Genomic DNA, 20,379 nt, shown 5'->3' with positions numbered 1-20,379 from the left:
GCAGCCAGTGTTGGTCCATGAAAGAATGGGCATGACTGTGTTCCAGTGAACATCCTCAGACCCCGGACACCCACCTGAAGCCCTGTGCTCGTTCACACACTTTACCTTGGCCTGAGTTAAAGCCCCGCAGAGCACTGAGGATTTGCAGAGCAGCCAGGCCTTGGAGTACGGGCAGGATGGGATTTCCGGGGATGAAAGTAAGTCATCCGTGGTGGCCTCAGAGAAGCCGCGGAGCCCCGAAGGATGAAGGACACATGATGGTAGGCCCACGAGTAGAAGAGTAAACCCACGTTTTTCCCTGGGGATCAGGGAGAGGGCCACCGTTGAGAGTGGAAATGTTGTGGAAAATGACTTAGGAGCACAGAGGTTTAGAGCTGCAGGGAACCTTGGCTTGCAAGTAAAGACACCAGAATCCTAACTGGAGTCCAGATCTCTGAGCTCCAGTTCAGTGGGTTTTCGCCTAGTCATTCCTGCTTTTTCTGTTAAAAAACAGAATTACTTACACTTTTCTTTGAAATACCTACAGAGGTAGATGTTAGAAAACGAGCCCTCCGTGGTATGAGGATTGCCTTTTGTTTTGAAGTACCTCATGTTTTTCTTTCCTGCTCTCATCATCTAGGTGGATAGCTTATGAAGGATCCAATTTCCTGGGAAGACAAATCCTGCTCGAGCCCAATGAGATCCCGAACTGGACAGCTTTTAGCGGGTGGAAGACAATTGGTTCCCTCCGTCCTATGAAGCAGGTAAGGAGAAAAGAACCATACCATCCAAAGTAGCTGTTTTCTAGTAGAAATGTCGTAAACCACAGCATCTGAAATAATGACCATTTCATTTAGGTTGCCATCTGTGTAGCAGGGGGAGTGGATTAGAATGGGAAATACAGATTTTAAACAATCCGTAAAATTGGAGTAGAGACTTCCAGCCAAGATGGAGGCGTAGGTGGAAATATTATACTTTTCCCCACAACCAAATTTAAGGACAACAGAGATTTAGAAACAAAAACACAACCAAAACAGACAGAAATTGAACTCTACTGAAGTCCGACAACAACAAACCATTCATCCAGACAGGTAACGGGCAGAGTCGGCGGCCGGCTAAAAGGAGTCCCGGCAGGAAAAGGCAGTGGTTAGCGGACCCAGGAGGGCACAAGGATGAAAACCCAGGAAGGCTTGCAAGGCAGCCAGCTGACCACAGACACACATTCACACACAGATAAACCAGGCAGGTTTAAAAACGGTCAGTTGGACCACACAATCCAGAGTCCCAGCAACAGGAAATAAAGCCTGAGCACTGACTGGAAAAACTTTCCAAAATTGAGGTGATGAGAGAGGTTCCCAGCCTCACAGGAGAGTCCACTGGGGAGACCCACAGGGTCCTAGAACATACAGAAGCCCACCCACCCGGGAACCAGCACCAGAAGGGCCCAGTTTATTGTGGGAAGCGTCAGAGGGGACGGAAATCTGAGAGAGAGAGGAACAAGCGCCATCACTCCCTCTGACCCCGCCCCCATATACAGCATCACAACCCAGTGACTTGGGTTTCCGCGCACTGGTGAACACCTAAGGCTCCGCCCCTCATACATAACAGGCACAAACAGACCAAAAGATTATGGCTCAAGCAGAAGAACAGCTCAAAACCCCAGAGCCAATACTTCTAAGCAACAAAGAGATGGCCAACCTATCAGATGCACAGTTCAAAACAATGGTGATCAGGATGCTCACAGAACTGGTTGATTTTAGTCACAAATTAGATGAAAAAATGAAGGCTACACTAAGTGAAATGAAGCAAAATGCACAAGGAACCAGTAATGATGGAAAGAAAACTGGGACTCAAATCAATGGAGTGGACCAGAAGGGAGAAACAACCAAGCAGAAAAGAATGAAGAAACAAGAATTCAAAAAAATGAGGAGAGGCTCAGGAACCTCCAGGACATCTTTAAACGCTCCAACATCCGAATTATAGGGGTACCAGAAGGGGAAGACGAAGAGCAACAAGTGGAAAACTTATTTGAACAAATAATAAAGGAGAATTTCCCCAGTCTGGCAAAGGACATAGACTTCCAGGAAATTCAGGAAGCTCAGAGAGTCCCAAAGAAGTTGGACCCAAGGAGGAACACACCAAGGCACATCATCATTACATTACCCAAGGTTAAAATGAGGGAGAGAAGTCTAGAAGCAGCAAGAGATAAGGGGACAGTTACCTACAAAGGAGTCCCATCAGACTGTCAGCTGATTTCTCAAAAGAGACCTTCCAGGCAAGAAGGGGCTGGAAAGTATTCCAACTCATGAAATCCAAAGACCTACATCCAAGATTGCTCTATCCAGCAAAGCTTTCATTTAGAATGGAAGGGCAGAAAAAGTGCTTTTCAGATAAGGTCAAATTCAAGGAGTTCATCATCACCAAGCCCTTATTATATGAAATGTTAAAGGGACTTATCTAAGAAAAAGAAGATAAATATATGAACAATGAAAAGACAGCAGACTCACAGTTATTAAGAACCACACCTAAAACAAAAGCAAACTAAGAGGACAGCTAGATCAGGAGCAGGAGCAGAACCATAGAAATGAAGATCACATGGAGGGTTAGCAGCAGGAGAGTAGGAGGAGAAATGGGGAAGAAGGTACAGAAAATAAGTAGCATAGACGGTAGGTAGAAAATAGATAGGGGGGAGGGTAAGAATAGTAGGGGAAATATAGAATCTAAAGAACTTGTGACACATGGACATGAACTGAAGGGGGGAATGGTAGGGGAGGAGGTGTGCAGGGTGGAGGGGAATGAAGGGGGGAATGGGACAACTGTAATGGCATAATCAATAAAACATTTAAGAAAAAGAAAAAAGTAAAAATAAACAGGTAAAATTTTTTAAAAAAACAAAAATTCATAAAATTGTATCTAAGGTCAATGTTGGGTTTTAGCTCTCAGTCCACAGTCTTGGTGACCATGTTCAGTTTTCATGGAGAAGGACGGTAGTAGAAGCTCTGTGGCAAGCAGTGGGAACAAGAGTGAACTCAGACTGCACTAGTTTCACTTCCTAAGGACTTAGATTTTTTCCTCCTACTCATGCAGTACTTAGCATGGATCCTGGCAATTTCATTAAAATCGTATTTACTGCACAGCCACTGCCCGTGTCCTGCGCCAGAGCCGCCCGCTGCACCCAGGACTCGGTCTGAACTCTTCAGCCTGTCGGCGGCGTGACCTGCGCCTGCTGCTTCCTCAGTCTGCGCTCCGCTCCTCCCTCACGTGGTGCTTCACAGGCGCCAGCATCTTGAGCACCGTCCGCTTGGGCTCCCAACACGGGCTCTTCCCTCCTCTTTTTGCCTGGCTACTACTTCTCTAAATTCATCTTACATGTCAGGTCTTCAAGGACGCCTCTTTCACCCTCTTTTCCTACCTAAGTCATATCCTGAAAGACCTGGTTCTTGGTCTGCAAGATGCTGCGTGTGGTTTGTAACCCTGTGGTATGGCCGAACTGCGTGCCTTCTCACTCTGCTGGGGGCCTCGTGAAGGCAGGGGCTGTGCCTAATCTGCTTACGCCCCTACCCTGGTGCCTGCACAGTGTAGGAGCGCAGGGACTATTTATTTAATAAATGGGATGAAAGTAAAAATGATGAACAAATGTCTGATATTATGCAAAGAATCGTGGAGGTTTACAGATAGAGATGATTTGGAGGCTGTAAAATATCCAACTCAAAACAGTAACCTAAAATGCAAAATAATGTGTGATCATCAAAAAGCCACAGGCAGTGTGCCCTGTTCGGAGCAGGGGAGGACGACTGTGCCGGGAGAGGCGGGGGGTTTCAGGGACCGGGGAGCCCAGGCTCGGCCGTGCGGTGCTCAGCGCACACGCCCTTTGTCTTTGCTCTCACCCCTTTAGAAACCCTCTCTTACTTGATTCCAACAACAGTTTTTTAAGGCTGGAGTTGTTATTCACCTTTTCTAGACAGAAAAATAGGGCTTGAGAGTTAAAGCAAGTTGGCCGAAGTCACCCAAGTGTCAGAACCAGGACTGGAACCTGAACTGATTGTGCTCTAAGACCTGTGTTCCTAGGCCGCCGCGCGCTGTCTTCCTCCAACACGAGGTCTGTGTTTAGGGGGCGGCGCCCTGTGGTCCCGGCGCTGCGCCCAGTGCTGCCGGGTGGACCGAAGTGCTGAGGCCCCTGTGCTCAGATCTGACACACTAAGTGTTCAGTTGGTGACGGCCGAAAAAACTAACCTGAGCGGTCTTGCTGTACCTCTGCCTGCTCCCCCCCCCCCCCACACACACAGACACACACGTTCATTCCCACCCGTCTGGCTCTGTTGGTTCAGACCCCAGCTCTGTCACCTGTAAGTGGTGTGGCTTTGAGTGAGTTGTGTCACCTCATTTCTCGGCACCTCGGAATCCTCCCTGGTGAAACAGCAACTGCATTGCTTACCAGCTTGTGAGGATTAAGTAGGACAATATTTGCAAAGAGCCTGACACAACCTCTGGGCCATATTACGTGTGACACATTTATTTTGAAAGTATTATTTACGATGTCCCTGGAGAGAGTCAGAGATGCTCTCCAGAGAGATAGTAGGTAGACATCAGCGGGCTTTCCTGGCAAAGAGCACGCGGTGCAGGATTTCATGAGCTTCACATCTTGCTTGTTCCTCACTCCCGGCACAGGGCATGATGGGCCATCCCACTGAAAAGCCGTGGGAAAAGGCAAGACAGAGGTGGGAGTTCCCCGCAGCTTTTACCAACCACACAACGATGTTTAATCTTACGTAGCAGAAAACTGGAGAATATTTCCCTCACTTTTGAAAGGTGGTTTCTTGCTAAAGAAGGATGTCTCTGCCCATTGTTCAGGGTCCTGAGATTAAAAAATAGCTAGAGTAGCCATGGCTGGTGTGGCTCAGTTGGTTGAAGCATCATCCTATACACCAAAAGGTCATGGGTTCAATTCCCTGTCCCGTTCCCAGTCAGGGAACCTGGGAGAGGCAACCAGTTGATGTCTCTCTCTCACTCTGTGTGTGTGTGTGTGTGTGTGTGTGTGTGTGTGTGCATGTTGTGTCTGTCTCCCTCTCCCCCTCCCCCTTCCTCTTTCTAAAAGCAATGAAAAAATGTCCCTGGTGAGGATTAAAAAAAAAGATAGCTAGAACAATAGCCTCTAATTTTACATAGACATTTGTTGACAATTAGCATTGTATGTGTTTATTCTTGCAGTGTGCTTTAGGAATTACCTGATTCCTATTCTGGTTAAAATTTTAATTTTGAAATAGTATTTTAACTATTTAACTGTTGCTCATTTAGGGCACAACTTTGAAAGCCAGCAAAGGAATTCTGGGTTTCTAAAACAGTGTTATAGGTCATATTGTCTTTTTTAGTAAGGCTTTAGTTCATATTCTTGTCTAGAAATTTAGGAATAATTAAAACGTGGTTCTCTATGAGGTTGGGAATTGGGAAGTCACTAAGGCAATTATAATGCATATCAGTGTTTTGAAGTATAATCACAGAGGAGTCAGACTACAAGTGTGTAATAAGGGTTAATTAGTGCCTTACTGGAGTTAATGGTTAAAATTGATGTGTGTTCCTAACATAAGTTCCTAAAACTCTGTCCTCTGTGAAGGTCCTGCCTGTTGTCTCACACGTGCAAGGTAAGAAAACTGCAGTAAAGATACACTAAAGGCTGCCCTGGCCAGTGTGGCTCGGTTGGAGCATCATCCCCTACACTGAAAGGTTGCAGGTTCAGTTCCTGGTCAGGGCACCTGCCGAGGTAGCAGGCTGTCCCTGGTGTGGATGAGCCTGGAAGGCAGCCGGTCAGTGCTTCTCTCTCACCTTGGTGTTTCTTTCTCCCTTCCTCTCTCCGGAAGCAGTGAAAAAATGTTCTCGGGTGAGGAATGAAGGAATGAATGAGTGTTTTTTAAAAAATATACTGAAGCCTCAAGAATTAATCATTGCAGTGGGAGACCAGGCTGGATTATAGAAATTTAAATACATTACTGTTGGATGATGAATGTGGAAGTTGTGGTTTGAAACGATCAAAACGTTTTGCTTTTAAATGACCAGGTAACAGCTTGTCCATTTCCTTAAGTGTTCAGAGTGTTTATTTCCTTAGGAAGGCTAAACATGGTAGCAATTTACCAAAATTCAAGTGTCCTCTTGTTGTTCTGTCATAAACTTCAAAGTAGAATAGTCTTTGTTGGTCTTATCATGATACCTTGCTACATTTACCTAGAACTTACACCTCTCAGAATGGAAGTCCTTCCTTATTTAACAGACCATTTATTATTGTTTAGCAAGGTTCTAACTGAGATTCCAACACCTGACCCAAGATGGGGGTGGAGTGTCCCGAGGCTTTACTGCATGAAGACTGGAGGCCAAGCCCCGGGACGGAACGAACGTGTGTGTGTGGCGCTTCAGTCACGTGCTGTCCTCCGTCATCCCACCGGCTGGCACGTTGGGAACTGGTCCCGTGCGCCCTGTGCCTAAGAGCAGTGAGCGCTTTTCGGAGCAGGTTTTACTAGGGCCTCCTGGGTGTGTGAGGGAGGGTTGCGGTGCTTCTCCACAGCCACGTCACCCTTATTTATACAACTCGGGCCGTAACTGTACGTTCTTAAAGGGTTGTTCTGATTGTCAATTCTGGCAGCTAATACAGGAGCCCAGAAAGCATTTAGTCTATTGACACATACTAAGCTTCTCATATTAGCTGTTAGCCTCACAGACAAGTCCTATATTTAATATTCTATTTTAAAACTTTCCAGGTCCTAGGGATGAAATACTTTGCCACCCTATTACCCACCCTATTACTTTTGAATAGTGAGTAAGTGTGCAAGGTCTCTTTCTCAAAAGTGTAGAGGTCAACAAAGTATGAATGTAAACACGGAGACTACCCCGGCTCCTGGGGGCCTCGGCTCCCTGGGTCTGTGGAGACCTCCCACGGCAGTTGTGTAGCACTTGGTCCTGGTTTGGGAACTTGGTCCTGGCTCAGGACGGCATGTGTGATTGTTGTGCTGAGTCACACATACTGTCTGACTGTATGACCCTTGTAGGCAGCCCCTGGCTATGATTCTTCACCACCCTGGGATTCTAGTGAATGAAAGGTATTACCTTTAATCTTCCAAAGGACATGTCTCTCTCTAAAAAATGTAAGAGATTGTTCAATTTCAGCTTTGTGCTCCAAGGATTGTGGCAATAGAAAATATTGATTTATAAATATTGGCTGAAGGGGCCAAGTGAAACTGATGTAAATAAATTCCATCACTGCTCCTTCCCCTCCAAGCTTTTCCTCTTTGGAAGGACTGATTTCCAGATTCGGCAGGTTTTCTCTGTGCCTGTGTTTCTCCCCATCACAGCCTGCAGTCTACATCAGGATAAGGAACCGAGCCCAGAAGGAGTATCTGACGGTCACTGGGAATACGACGGACACAAGGGCGACATCTGTGTGCGTCTCTCCCTACAGCGGGAAGAACTCCCAGATCTGGCACTACTGCCGCGGACTCTTCAAATCCAAGGTGACCAGGCCCTCTGACACCACGCCCCGCTTTTTGGTTTGAGGTGCTTTCTTTTGGAAACCAGAATCTCTCCAAATCACATGGCATGACAAAATAATGTAACTTCCTACATACAGTTTCATGATTATAGAAGTTCTGCTATTTATATGCTAAAGCATGTAAGTGAACTGGACTTAGTTTTTTTGATCTAGAAAATTCCATTTATTTTAAAGTAAAAACTAAGCTGATCACATACTATGGATCTGCATAAATGATTTGCTCAAACTGATGACAAAAGCCCCGGGGGAGCCCCACTGGACAGCGTGCTCTGCAGGTGAGATTCCCTTTCACGGCCCAGGTGAAATCTGCCACCTTTGTGCTTCTGAATGTGGTGAAACTTGCTCATTTTCAAAATGTACAGCAAAGTAATTACAAAGGCAGGAGCTGAATTGGAGAAAGCCAGACAATAAATTTTAGGTTTCTGTGACTCCATTGTGTTTGATGCTATGGGGAGCAGAATTAAAATTTTAAAACATTACAAGTGTTTTATTGTTTTACCAATGGCTTACCCACTTTTTTCTCATGCTTCAACAAAAATGAAAAGCATTAAAGAAAACTAAGCTCAACCTAATACACTTAAGCTAACAGGGACTTAACATTTCATTCCAATTCAGCACACGTTTAGTGAACATCTGTTGTCAGAAGTAGGCATCCTTTTAAAAACAGGCACCTCTATTTCAGGTTTATTTCTGTGCCATTTGCTCCCCTCAGCCACAAAGATGACTTTTTTTTAATTTATTGATTTTAATTGTTCAAGTAGAGTTTTCTGTCTTTTACTCCCATCCCAGCCCCCGCCCTCTAGTGCTCCCCACCTCCCTCCCATCTCCACCCCTGTTATTCTTTGTCCATGTGTCCTTTATACTTGTGCCTATAAACCCTTCTTCCCCTTTTCCCCTGAAATTCCCTCCCCTCTCCTCTCTGGTCCCTGTCAGCCTGTTCTCTATTTCAGTGTCTTTGGTTATATTTTGCTTGCTTGTTTTGTTGTTTAAGTTCCTGTTAAAGACGACTTTTTAAAAGCTAAGATTATGCTGCTAGTATTCCTTTTAAAGACGCAGTCACTTAACGTCTAGTTTTCATTCACAGGAAAGAAAATCGCCTGAGGGGGGTTCTTCCTCCCCGAAGCCGCAGCCTCTCCCTCCCAAAGGCTCTGCCTTTGTCTCCCCTGAGCGACAAGGGCCCTTCTTTTTCTTCTGTAACCTGTTTCCGGAGCCTTTTTGGCCCAGCTGCTGACTTCTACCTCTGTAACTTTCTAAACTTTTATCTAATCTGAAAGGAAAGGAAGTGGGCCCAATTCAACTGATTTTAGCAAACACAGTACTACCAATGTGTTTCTTAACCCTTTTAGGCCACCGATACCTGTCTGGACGTGATTGGTGGCCGGGACACGCCCGGAGCTAAAGTGGCCCTGTGGCCTGAACACGGGCAGTACAGGCAGAAGTGGAGACTGAACAGAAATGGAACCATCGGCTCCTATCTCAGCGACCAGCTTGTCCTGGATGTCACAGGTGGGCCCGCGATGAGACCCAGGGTTGTTTCTGGATGCCACTTTAAGTTCTAAACCTCCTTCTCCTGGGTGAAAGAAATCTTTGTGTGTAAGAGAAACATTAAGTCACTTTAAATTACGTGCGAAAAAAGTTAAGATGTGCTGTTTTACCAAAAACAATTAGCTATGTGGATCAAGCAGGAAAAGGCTAAAGACAGTCTAAAAAGGCTTTTTGTTCATTAGTATCGTCGTAAAATTATTTGTTCATCCTGTGATCTTAGTGAACGATTTTAAATTTGAACATCAAACCATGAAATACCATGTTTCTTAGAAAGGAATGCCTCTCTTTGCTGTGAATTGCTATGGTCCATAAAAGCCCTCAGTTAAAACTTACGGTAGGTATTTAGCCTTGGTTTTTAACCCAGCAAGGTCGGGGCCAGGATTATTCCGGGGCCCAGGATTAACTGGGTCGGTCACAGCCACCGTTGGTGCAGCAGCAGAACCACAGAACATGACAACAAGCGGAGCCCCGGAGCCCTCCGTGCTGAGCCGCGCACTGCTGATGCCCTCGTCTAGTTTACTTCTTTGTTCTTCCATTTGAGGCGCAGGATCCTCCTATTTGAGGTGAATGGTGGCTAAGCCTGTTGAACCTCAGTTTCCCATTTCGGACTGCTTTATAAATGACATGCTAATCTGCCCGAACAGCAGGCTGAACAAAGCTTGTAAAAACTATTAAGCATCTGTGTGAACAAATAATCTTTTCTTTTACAATTTCTACTTCAGGAGGAAATTATTATGACAAGACACATGTAATTGTAAATCAGCCCCTGGAGGGAGAAGAAACACAGAAATGGGACATTGAAATATTGTGAGAGAATCGGCAGCATCCCTGGAAAGAGCAAAGGAGGAAGGCACCCCACGACCCTCGTCGGGGAAGCCGCTTGTCCTTGGGCTCCCGGATCACTGAGAATGAACCCTTCCCGGACTGTTAGTGTTCACCCCGGGAAGGCTCCGATGCTCTCCCGATTCCTCAGCGGTCCTGTGAGGAGTAAACTGTGACTTCTAGGAAAGGTTCTCTTCCTCTTTGATCTCCAGTTTGGGTAAGCGGGCTTCCTGAAGTGTGTCTCTCTCCTAGCTACCAAATGCGGTCCCTGTCCCCGACGGCCACCGCTGAGGACACTGGTGGGGCTGGCGTCCTGCAGGAGCCGTGCCCATCCAGCAGCGCATGTGAGTGCAGGGTGCAGGGAAATAGATTCCTGCGGGCCAAGTCTTACTCGTGTGAAGATATATTTAATAAACCTTCCTGTTAAGCTGCTACATTAGCTAAACCTTAAAAGTTTTCTGTTGAGGCTTTTATAACTGAAGCATTGTAAGTCTTCATCCTTGTAACCAACCCCAGGGAGGGACCTCAGCTTTACTAGGAAAAAGGCTCAAATACTGGAGTATCTCCTGCAGCTGTTCTTTGCTCAGTCTTCAAACTGAAAAAGCACAAATACCCCGTGACCCTGCTTGCGCTCTAAGTAGCAAAGTCGCCCTTCTGGGCCCCAGGACTCTCACCAGTGCTTACCCAGCCCGGTGCTGAGACCTCAGCCTGGATTTTGCCTGATCTGCCCTCAAGAAGTTATTTATAAAGATTGTGTCACCTTTGTATAAGATAGTCAAATTTTTCCTTGTGTCAAGTAAACAAGTTTCAAATGTTCAAATTAAAGCCAAGTGTTTTGAGACTTAACTATACCATTTTACTCTATGTAATGTAAAAGTGCTTATTTTTCTGTGAAATGAAAGAAAACTCAGTTTTTCACTCCCATTTTAAATACCTTCTATTTAAGCAAAATCAGATAGGATACCATCTTGAACTCAATTTCATCACTACCACTTGAACTAAACAACTTGCAAGCATTTCTCCCTCCTGAGTTGGTTTTAAACTGACAGACAACTGTTCCCTTCTTCCCCAACTTTTGACAGAAAGGAGAAAAGGTTGGTTCTATTCAACTTTTATATAGAAAGATTAAGTTCTCCAATGGTATTTTTTAAAATATCAACCTACATGCACTTTAGAATGTAAAATAAGAGTGAACTGTTTAAACTCAAAGACCCACTATTTTGAGTAATTTTTTACAGAGACTTGGTCTTTCCGTGTAAACACTGAGTTGCTTTTTCCTTTGATCTCAGGTTGTCACATTTCAAGCAGCGTCTCTAAAACCCCCTTACACCCACCGATAGGCGTGCCTCTCCGTAGTGTGGCAGTATTATTTCATGGAAATTGCAAGGGTATCTTTATTTTAAAGGGGGTGCTTGTGTGAACAGAAAGGTATGTATACTGGCATTGCGAAAGTCCAAGTTAAAATTTTTTCCTTCATGTTAATTGTTTAAATTTTTTCTGGAGCCAATGAGGCTCTTTAAAGAAGTTACTTCCAAAGAACAAAGACAGATAACAATTCTTAAATTTAAATGATACATTGTAGTTGTGCCTTTTCTACCACACTGGATTAAATAAACTTGTCAAAGTATGGTTTTGTCACTTTCTAGACACCCCGTAACCTGCTGTTCTTTCTCTCCCACTGCCTCTGCTAGTGCATGCGGCCAGGTGGGCCTCAGCTTATCAGACACACACAGGCAGAGTCGCACGTAACCACTCCTCCAACCCCGCCTGCTGACGCAGGCCGAAGGGGGCTCCCTGGCACTAGACTACCTGGATTAAACATTCCGTCCAGAGGGCTAGTGCCAGGCCTGCCTTCTGCTCGTCCGTAGGAAGTTTCAGGTCCTTGACAGAAACAGGCGAATTGTTCCAAATTTGCTTCAGCGCATCCACGTGAGACAAAGGAAAGCGAAGTCCATGAGACTGAAAAAGGATAAGCAAGTCAGATAAAATACAACTTGTCTCTGAAATGGCATTTTCATATAAACTTCCAAAATTCTCAGTACATCATTATTTTTGATTCCCTTCACAAATGCGAAGCTTGTTCCAGATAGGCGAGGTTCTTATCTACATAAAGTATGAGATAATGTATAGAACTTGCCAATTCCCATATGAAAACAGACTTCATAAAAACATGCTAACATAAATGCTTCCCATTACATTACACCTTTCCTACAAGCCTACACATCGCAGCTAGTACCTTTTAAAGCTGGTCTGCGTGTGTGTGTATCTCAGAACTGTCTGACTCCATCCTCCCCGTGCGAGGGCTCTATCAGCTGCATGACATGTTAAGCCCAGTCATAAAAAAGCACGTTACCCACAAACCGAAGGTGACAGATTCTCCCAGCCACCACTAAATCACAGGAGGAACAAACCTCTGTGTCCTCACTTCCCATCATGTGTGTCTCTCTCCTATTCTGTAAGGAATGATAGACGAAAACCATGTTTTCTTCAGCTTCATCCTTAAAAAAAAAAAAGCATTAAATCATCAATAGAATGTCAAGGGCTTCATGACTAGGAAGGTTTTCCAATAACATAGGTCACTACCAAGGGAAAAAAGCCTTGGTGCTTACGTGGTATTTATTGAATACTGTAAAGAATCTTTTGGCAAAAAGTTACGATATATGCATGTTATTTCATGATAGTCCTATGTGTACAGCAAATCATGGGTACAAAGAGTATGACTGCTACAGCATCTTCAGAAACGTGATTCAATGAAAAAGCAACAATATTTATACAGAACTTAACAAAACATTCAGGTTTCTTTTTTAATCACACCTGTACTTTTTTGCATCAAAATTTTGACATCATATAGAAATTAAAACCGTATGAGTGCCATGCAGTGAGTGTGACCGTGTTTTGCTGTGTTTTGTGCGCATCAGACACAGGAATATCATGCCCATTATTAGATCCATGGTATGTAATCATTACACCCACACACAGGATGGGTGTGAGGCACATCCTTTATTTTCCCTCAAAAATCTGGGCAAAAAAGTGCACATTACACATGGCAAAATACTGCACCTGTTGAGAAATGCCAGCTGTGTGATCGCCACTCACAGCAGCCTCCAAACGGTCCCCTGCCCGCCCTCCTCCACCCCACACAGTGCAGCTTCTCCCCCAGAGCGGCAGTCCTCCCTCACCACCTCTCAGACAAGAGTCCCACGCCCTGGCTTGACAGGGAGCATCCCCGAACTGACTGGTTACTGGAGCAACTGGGGTTTTTCTTTAAATGAAGGTGTGTACTTTTGAGGTTCTGTATATATTAGAAACCAGTCCTCTGCAGGTCCCGTCCTGGTGGCAGGTTTCAGAGACAGCTAGGTGCCCCTCTCACGCCCTGAGTCAGTCAGGGCTGGGCTCCTCCTCCCAAGAAAGCTGAAGAGGAGGAACAGGGTAAAGCCATAGGGCATGGGGTAGCTCCAAAGGTTGTCAGGGTTGTACAGGAGATTTAACAACAAAGGCAGAGGCTCTAACCCAGACCAGATAAAGCCTAGGAATTCATAATCCTTAATAAAAGTTTTCCAGCTGATTCTATGATCAGCCAGTTTGGGGAACTAGTGGGCCAGGATATGGAAAGTAGAATATCTTTCCACGAGATAGAGATTTTTTTTTAAGAACATCAACAAAACCATACATAAGCCCTGGCTGGCATAGCTCAGTGGATTGAGCATGGGGCCTGAGAACCAAAAGATTGCAGTTTGATTCCCAGTCAGGGCACATGCCTGGGTTGCAGGCCAGTTCCCAGCAGGGGACGCATGAGAGGCAACCATACATTGATATTTCTCTCCCTCCCTCCTCTCCTTCCCCTCTAAAGATAAATAAAATATTAAGAAAAAGCCTTTAAAAAAAACCAACATAAAGACAGGTCTGCACAGTGTAGAGGACAAGAGAGGGACTGAGCCAGGGAGACGCATGAACAAGGTCTGCAGCTGTCGAGCAATACGGCCTGAAACCTGGTTGGGAGGCACAGACCAGACGTCAATCACTGCAGGAGGGGAGTGGAAAGGGTTCTGTGGGAGGCGAGGGCAAGCCCTCAAACGCCCAACGGGCAAGAAAATGGGAACAGTGAGGGTTGGGCATTGTCTGCTCTGAAGTAATGGCGCTGAGCTGTGAGAACAGATGGATCCCCAGGAGAGAAGGTCAGGGGCCATCTGTTAGTCGGGTAACCTGAGTTGGAAGTGCCCTGAGAAGGGAGGAAATCTCTTCCCCTCTGATACTCACAGATCCATCCTGATCTGGCTTCACTGTGAGGACAGTGTGGTCCTTAAACTGCAGCTTCACTACGCTGTCCAACCTGGGCGGCTGTCCACCTAGAAAATCCCGAGATAGAAGCCGGTTTACAGAAGAGGAAACCAGCAGGATCCGACTTCTTCGCAGGTGGAACTATTTCAGGAGCACATTCACCAACAATCTGCAGTGAATCCAAACGTGGATGCCCTCTCCAACTCGGGTATTTGCTTGCCCTGACATTTACAGTGACGCTACAGTTTACCTCTTGTGCAGCCCATTCTCATAGTGAACAGGGACAGTAAGATAACGACAGGAGTTGGTAAGTACATTAAACAGACGTAAGCGGCCCTGGCTGGTGTGGCTGCGCTGGAGCACCGTCCCGTAGACCAAAGAGCTGCAGGTTTGATCCCTGGTCAGGGTGCATACAAGAGGGCAACCAATCGATACGGATGTCGATGTGTGCATCTCTCTCTCTTGCCCCTGCCATTCCTCTTTCTAAAAGCAATGAAGAACTCTGTTCAGGTGAGGATTTAAAAAAAAAAAAAGAAGCCCTGGCTGGTGTAGCTCAGTGGATTGAGCACGGGCCTGCGAACCAGACAATTGCGGTTCGATTCCCAGTCAGGGCACATGCCTGGGTTGCAGGCCGGTTCCCTGAAAGCCAGTTCCCAGCAGGGGATGCACGAAAGGCAACCATACATTGATGTTTCTCTCCCTCTCTCCTTCCCTTCCCCTCTAAAGATAAATAAAATTTGTAAAAATATATATATATTTAAAAAAACACTAAAAAAAAAAAGAGACTTACTAGCACGGAAGCCCAGTAGCTATCACAAGAGACAGGCCCCTGCCCTGCTGCATAGAACACTCCCGTCCCGGTCTCAGTCTGGATCCCCTATTGCTCCTTACTTTGCACGTGGACTAGAGAGGGAATACCTGAGTTCAAACGGTACCACCCACCAATTATGAGCTGCGCGACCACGGCAAATGATTCAGTCTGTGTAGGTCAAGCAGAGTGTCAGATAAAAGCCACCTCGTAACAGTCACAGGGAAAAACACTTTTCTGAGTTGAATTTAACTTCGTGAAACAGCAGCCACTACAGACAGTAGTGTTATCTGGTTGGGAAAAGGGTCTTAAGGGATCATAGCTTTATTGACTATAACAACTAAGATGGAAAACCTTAGAAAAATATTCTGGACCATTAAATGATAATCAGAAAAAACTGTTCTGTATAAGAATTAAAATATGTGCTGATAAAACATTTGCTGTTTTAAATAGGTGCAATCAAAAACAAATCTTAACTTTCCCCCAAAGACATAATAAAAATGTAAATAGAATCAATGTTAGAAAAGACCTTATAGGTTGCTTATTCTAGTGGTTCTCAACTGGTGATAAATAAGGCTTTTATAAAAGTAGTAAAAGTAATGCCCTCAACTCAACCCAACTGGGAAAGAGAAAAGCGGTCTGAAGCTGGGCCTGGACTCGCAGCTGTCCCTGTGTGTTCTGCAGAACACTAGTCAGCTCCACGGAGACTAGCGTTAGTTAACACATGGGAACAAGCCCACTCCTTAATCACATCAGAATTCAGGCAAAAGATCCTCCGAACTGCAAACGTGACCGATCAGTCACCAGATGGAGCCCAGATCCTGGACGTCCTTTCCAACACCGTTTCCTACGATGCCCCACGGTGCCCAGTGGGTGTGTGGTCCTCTACACTGTAACAGTCGATAAACCCGACTCTGGCCACAGGAGTGGGTGCTGCTGGCCTTTGCTACAGGACAGCAGAATCACCACCTACCAGGAGCGTTATGTCATTTGCAGCCTATACCTGTCACAAAATAGCCACGTGGGACCTGGGAAAGGCCAGAGGAAACCTTGGGCATTCTCATATTTCACCTGTTGATGGCAACATTTCACCCATCCCTGAGTTAATTCCAACAAGATTATCTCCAAGTTCAAGTTCTTAAAACATCCTGAAGATGATGAACACCAGAAGACCTATAAATACACATATTTCTCACCCAGAATTACCAAGCTCTCACTCCCCATCACGCTGGGATGCGATGCCTTTGCGAATGACTTGTGAGGTGCAGGATGCCGACGTGTGTGTACAGCATGTGCTGTCCAACCACAACACAGATCTAGCTCCGCGTTAACTCTACATGCTTCCACCTTTCATCTGCTCACAGAGGGGCCCCCTAGGAAAGCCTCCAAATATCCCCCACAGGCCCCAAACCAACAAGAAGAAAACAGCAAGCCGCACCTGGAGTTGCAAGTTCTGCTCCGTCTCCCACATAGTACGGTGGGAGTCTGTTCATAACAAAATCCTTCTTCATGTCTGATGAAAGCAGCTTGTTAGTGCCTTCCAGACGGTTTGCAAGCGTCCTCAAAAAGCCACTTAGTCTTCTTACGGCAACAGGTGTGGTTTCCACCTGCTGAAGACACAGCGGGGAGTGAGTCCGGGCTCAGACTCCAGCAGAACTCACTGCCGGGGTCCCAGTCTCCAGCAGCCCCTGGGTTGGGTGAGGGAGGGAGACCAGAGCCCCTAAGGACAATATCACATTACTTCCTTGTAACCCCCTGTTCATCTTAAGCTGCCTGTTATTTGGGGGTAAAAAAATTAATTTTCAGGATTTTGTCCAGAAAGAGATCCCTGGAAACATACAATCCCAGCTCCTGCATTTTGGAAAGCAAGTTCCTAACCAAAGGCCACTGCTTCAGGCAATGAAAGCAACCACTGCCCAATTCACCAATTCACTCATTTTCTCAAATCCAGCCAAACAGTGCCGTTATTTCTGATGTAAAACCAGAAGCTGGGGGAACCAAGAAGGCCACGCTCTCCGGTGGGTCTCTAACTAGTAATCTAGTGAGACAGTCCTCGCTGCCACACTGTCTATGCACCGTTCGCTCAGCCAACATTTTCCACAGGGCCTGTTACACCACCGCAAAGCACGGACAGACTGCGCGTGCGCAGCCCCGTGTGCTCTCGGGGGGGTCACGTGCAGCACCCGATTCACTCTGCAAACCCTCCAGCTCTGCAGGATCCGCACGAGAAGATGGCTCATGCGAGAGAAAGGACCCTGCGGTCCTTAGGGTGTCAGCTACAGCCTTGGCGAACCAGGCTGCAAACCCCACTCCTTCCACACCGGCCTTGACCCCTTACCAGGAGCAGCTGCCGGGGGATGCCGGCCCGGAACGCGAGGTTTTCCTTCGTGGTATCAAACACAAGCCCCGAAATGGTGTCCAAAAGGAAATCTCCCCATGAACTGTGACACGAACCAGCAACAACAAAAAAACAGGGAACACACACAAAACATACAGAACACACTGATTACTAGTAAATCAAACACTATGGAAGCTTCCACTGTACTCCCGTTCCCCTGCCCAGGCGTTGGAGCTCACTGAGTCGGGCGTCTGTAAGCCCAGGGAGGCCGGGCTTTAGTCCTACTGCTCCTCCCCCCCCCACACCCTCCCACCTCCGCGGAAAGTTAAAGGTGGGAAGCCAGGCTTTATTCATGATTTCTCAAGATACCAGGGAACTAAATGTGCACTGTCATAAAGTAGAAAGTTTAAGGTTTTTAAACCAAATTTTTTCATGTTTTTAACTATAACGAGTGTTGGTGAGGAGAGCTTTGTAGCAAATTTTAGCACTCCATCATTATAGGACCAAAAAACAAATTTTATGTGCAAAAACTCCAAAAGTTACATGTTTAGGGTAACAGCAAGGTCCCTGGCCTGTGTAATTATCTGCAGTTACCCATTACAGTTTCCTTTGTCCCTTAAAAAATACTGGCACTCTTCCTCTACAAAATACCTGTCCACATTAATTTCAACAGAATTGATCTTGCAACTGGTTAAACTCTAGCAATGACTTTGCTGGAGTAGAAAATAGAAGCCAGTGGCCAAAAATAGCACCTAGGGAGGCAACTCAGTGTTCAATTACCTTTGCTTTCTTAGAACTGGCTGGCTCCTGAAAGTGCCTGTGAGAGAGACACTTTGCCGGGGGAGGGGGCTCTCTTTAAACATTTCTTAGCTGTTTAAAATTTTTTCTCTGTGTCACCAGCAGATTTCAAATCACTAGCTATATCCAAAATGGAAATTCACAGTATGACTTTTGCTTCTCGCTCAGCAAGCAAAATTAACATGTTTATACTTCCTTCCCAGACAAATGGCGAAGGAGGAGAAAAGCCATTATGAGAGCACTTTCCCCAAGACATCCACTACTGCCTGGTGGCCTCACCACTTTGCAATCTCACATCTTTGATTGAACTTCAACCTGGAGGACACATTCGGAGCTTTCAGCAGCACAAAATAAGCTCCGCCTCCACAGGGCACAGGTGGGAGCCACCACACAGCAGTAGCTGTGGGAGGGGGCAGGGGATTTAATTGCAGTCAAACAGAGCTCTGTGCTTTTCTGAGAATCAGCATGGACCTTGGGCCTTTCCAAAATGGGAATAACACCTCTTACGCCAGGGTTCACTTTGGCAGAACAGCCAGAGCCCTGGTGCTGTCCCACACAGGCCCCAAATGTTCCAACACGCTACCCTAAAGCGGTATTAGGAAGAGGCCGTGAGGAGGACCAGGACCAAGCGCAGGGACATCTCCAGGGTGTGGTGGTCCTCGAGCTACACTGTTCCCATTCCAGTTCCAGCACCACTGACACAGGCCACACAGTCCAGCCAGGACACTGCTCACGGTGCCATAACTTAGTGCCATATTTGTGAGACAAATTCTGATGTTAAGCAAAAGTTCTACAAGTTTTTTCCCTTGTGAAGTGTTAATATACACTTAAGTAAGTATTCTTGCAGTATACTCCCAGGTTCTTGTAGTTTAAAATTTGTATGCTGAACTTTAGAAACAGTATTACTAGATGAGTCTATCCTTTAGTGTTTAGCTCAGGAGTGACAGACAATATGTGCAGAGGCAGTGCTATGCAGTACATGGTCAGCAGGGGCTCTTCCCCAGCCCCGCTGACCAGAGAAGGGGTGGGTGGGACCCAGGGGCAGGCTACCCAGTCTTCATTCTTGGGATTGGGAAACAGTGAGTCAGGTACCTCCAGAAGCAAAAGCTAATGAGTTCAATGAGGTAGAGGGAGGTGGAGAGGTAATGATGGCTTATGATGAGCCAGTGTTGTAAGTAAACAGAAGCTGCATATGGAAAACAAAGGGAGAGCCCAGACTGGTGTGGCTCAGTGGGCTGGGCGTCACCCTGCAAGGTGAAAGGTCAGCGGTTCAATCCCCAGTCGGGGCACATGCCTGGGATGCTGCAGGTTATGGTCCTCGGTTAGGGTGCATTTGAGAGGCAACCAATCAATGTTCCTGTCTCACATCAAGGTCTCTTACCTTCTCCCTCCCTTCCCGTCTCTCTAAAAATAAAGTCTTAAAAAAAAAAAAAGCAAGGGAGAGAAAGCCAATGACAGTTGGTGGTAATAAGAGATGAAAAGACAAGAGAATCTGGGAAAGGAGACGTGGCTGAGGAACATCAACAGCGGGACACAGAAGATGTGTTCGTGGGCCAAACTGCACGGCTGCGAAGGCCCAGGGCTGCTCTGGATTCAGAATGGACTTCTGGTTGCAGTCTCCCTGGGGCCTGCCCTGTTCCAGTTGCTACGACCCACTCCCCCAATTGCCCCTGTTCCTTCTGGGGTGGTCTTGGTGACTTTCCACTGCTCGCTATGCAAGGAACCGAAACACAATGCCAAGGGCATTTTTCATAAGGGAAGCCCAACGTGAGCTTTGGCCCTCTCCTTGTGTGTGGGCAAAGGCAGCCCCGACCTCGGGCCAGGCTCCAGCAGGTTCCTCCAGTCTCTTAAACACCAGGGTTAATTTCACACTGCAAAGCCAGATGAGGAGGCATAAGTATGCTTACAAACTCGTTCTGCAAGTTCCAGCTTGGAAGGTAGGAGACTTGCTGTCCCTTGGGCTGGGCTGTCCTCTCCCACTCTGACGTTCTGACCCACCTTCTGATTCGTCCCGTAAGTCTCAGCTTGGGAGTTAAGTCATTTCTGAAGCCTTCCCTGAAACCCCTGCTTTGCTTGGTGCCTTCCTCTATACCCCAAGTCTCCTCTGCAAACCTGTGAAGGAACTTATCACAGCTTGGTAACCACTGGCATGCCTATCCCCTCCTACCACCACCTCCAGGGTGTAAGTTCTCTCAACGCCCCTTCCCTGCAGTGCCTGCACTCCCAGGAAAAGCGAGCACAGGGCCTGATGCCCACATGCTGAGTAAACTGATCTCT

The 20,379-nt window shown here is 46.4% G+C and overlaps 2 protein-coding genes across 6 annotated transcripts in view; one reads left to right on the top strand and one right to left on the bottom strand.

Moving 5' to 3' along the window:
* The window catches only part of CRYBG3 (crystallin beta-gamma domain containing 3), a 72,903-nt gene extending 61,394 nt beyond the window's left edge, over nucleotides 1-11,509 (top strand). Inside the window, exons 17-20 of the mRNA XM_053670225.1 lie at nucleotides 620-743; nucleotides 7,317-7,475; nucleotides 8,860-9,019; nucleotides 9,781-11,509. Of these exons, the coding sequence (XP_053526200.1) occupies nucleotides 620-743; nucleotides 7,317-7,475; nucleotides 8,860-9,019; nucleotides 9,781-9,869 (532 nt within the window). The 3' untranslated portion in view covers nucleotides 9,870-11,509. The remainder of the gene's footprint in view (nucleotides 1-619; nucleotides 744-7,316; nucleotides 7,476-8,859; nucleotides 9,020-9,780) is intronic.
* Nucleotides 7,702-20,379, bottom strand: part of RIOX2 (ribosomal oxygenase 2) — a 37,542-nt gene continuing 24,864 nt past the window's right edge. For 3 of the 5 annotated variants that reach the window (XM_053670227.1, XM_053670226.1, XM_053670228.1), the window contains exons 6-11: nucleotides 17,305-17,407; nucleotides 16,405-16,576; nucleotides 14,138-14,226; nucleotides 12,292-12,378; nucleotides 11,690-11,839; nucleotides 7,702-7,898 (exon numbers count right to left, since the gene is read on the bottom strand). In XM_053670227.1, the coding sequence (XP_053526202.1) occupies nucleotides 7,884-7,898; nucleotides 11,690-11,839; nucleotides 12,292-12,378; nucleotides 14,138-14,226; nucleotides 16,405-16,576; nucleotides 17,305-17,407 (616 nt within the window). In that variant the 3' untranslated portion in view covers nucleotides 7,702-7,883. Of the gene's footprint in view, nucleotides 7,899-9,013; nucleotides 9,084-11,338; nucleotides 11,840-12,291; nucleotides 12,379-14,137; nucleotides 14,227-16,404; nucleotides 16,577-17,304; nucleotides 17,408-20,379 lie in introns of those variants that run through there. The other 2 variants (XM_053670229.1, XM_053670230.1) reach the window with 2 other exon arrangements.

The sequence above is a fragment of the Artibeus jamaicensis genome, unplaced genomic scaffold (genome assembly GCF_021234435.1).
Source record: "Artibeus jamaicensis isolate MK-2021 breed Jamaican fruit bat unplaced genomic scaffold, CSHL_Jam_final contig_558, whole genome shotgun sequence".
Lineage (NCBI taxonomy): Eukaryota > Metazoa > Chordata > Mammalia > Chiroptera > Phyllostomidae > Artibeus > Artibeus jamaicensis.
This window is presented reverse-complemented; position numbering and strand designations above follow the sequence as displayed.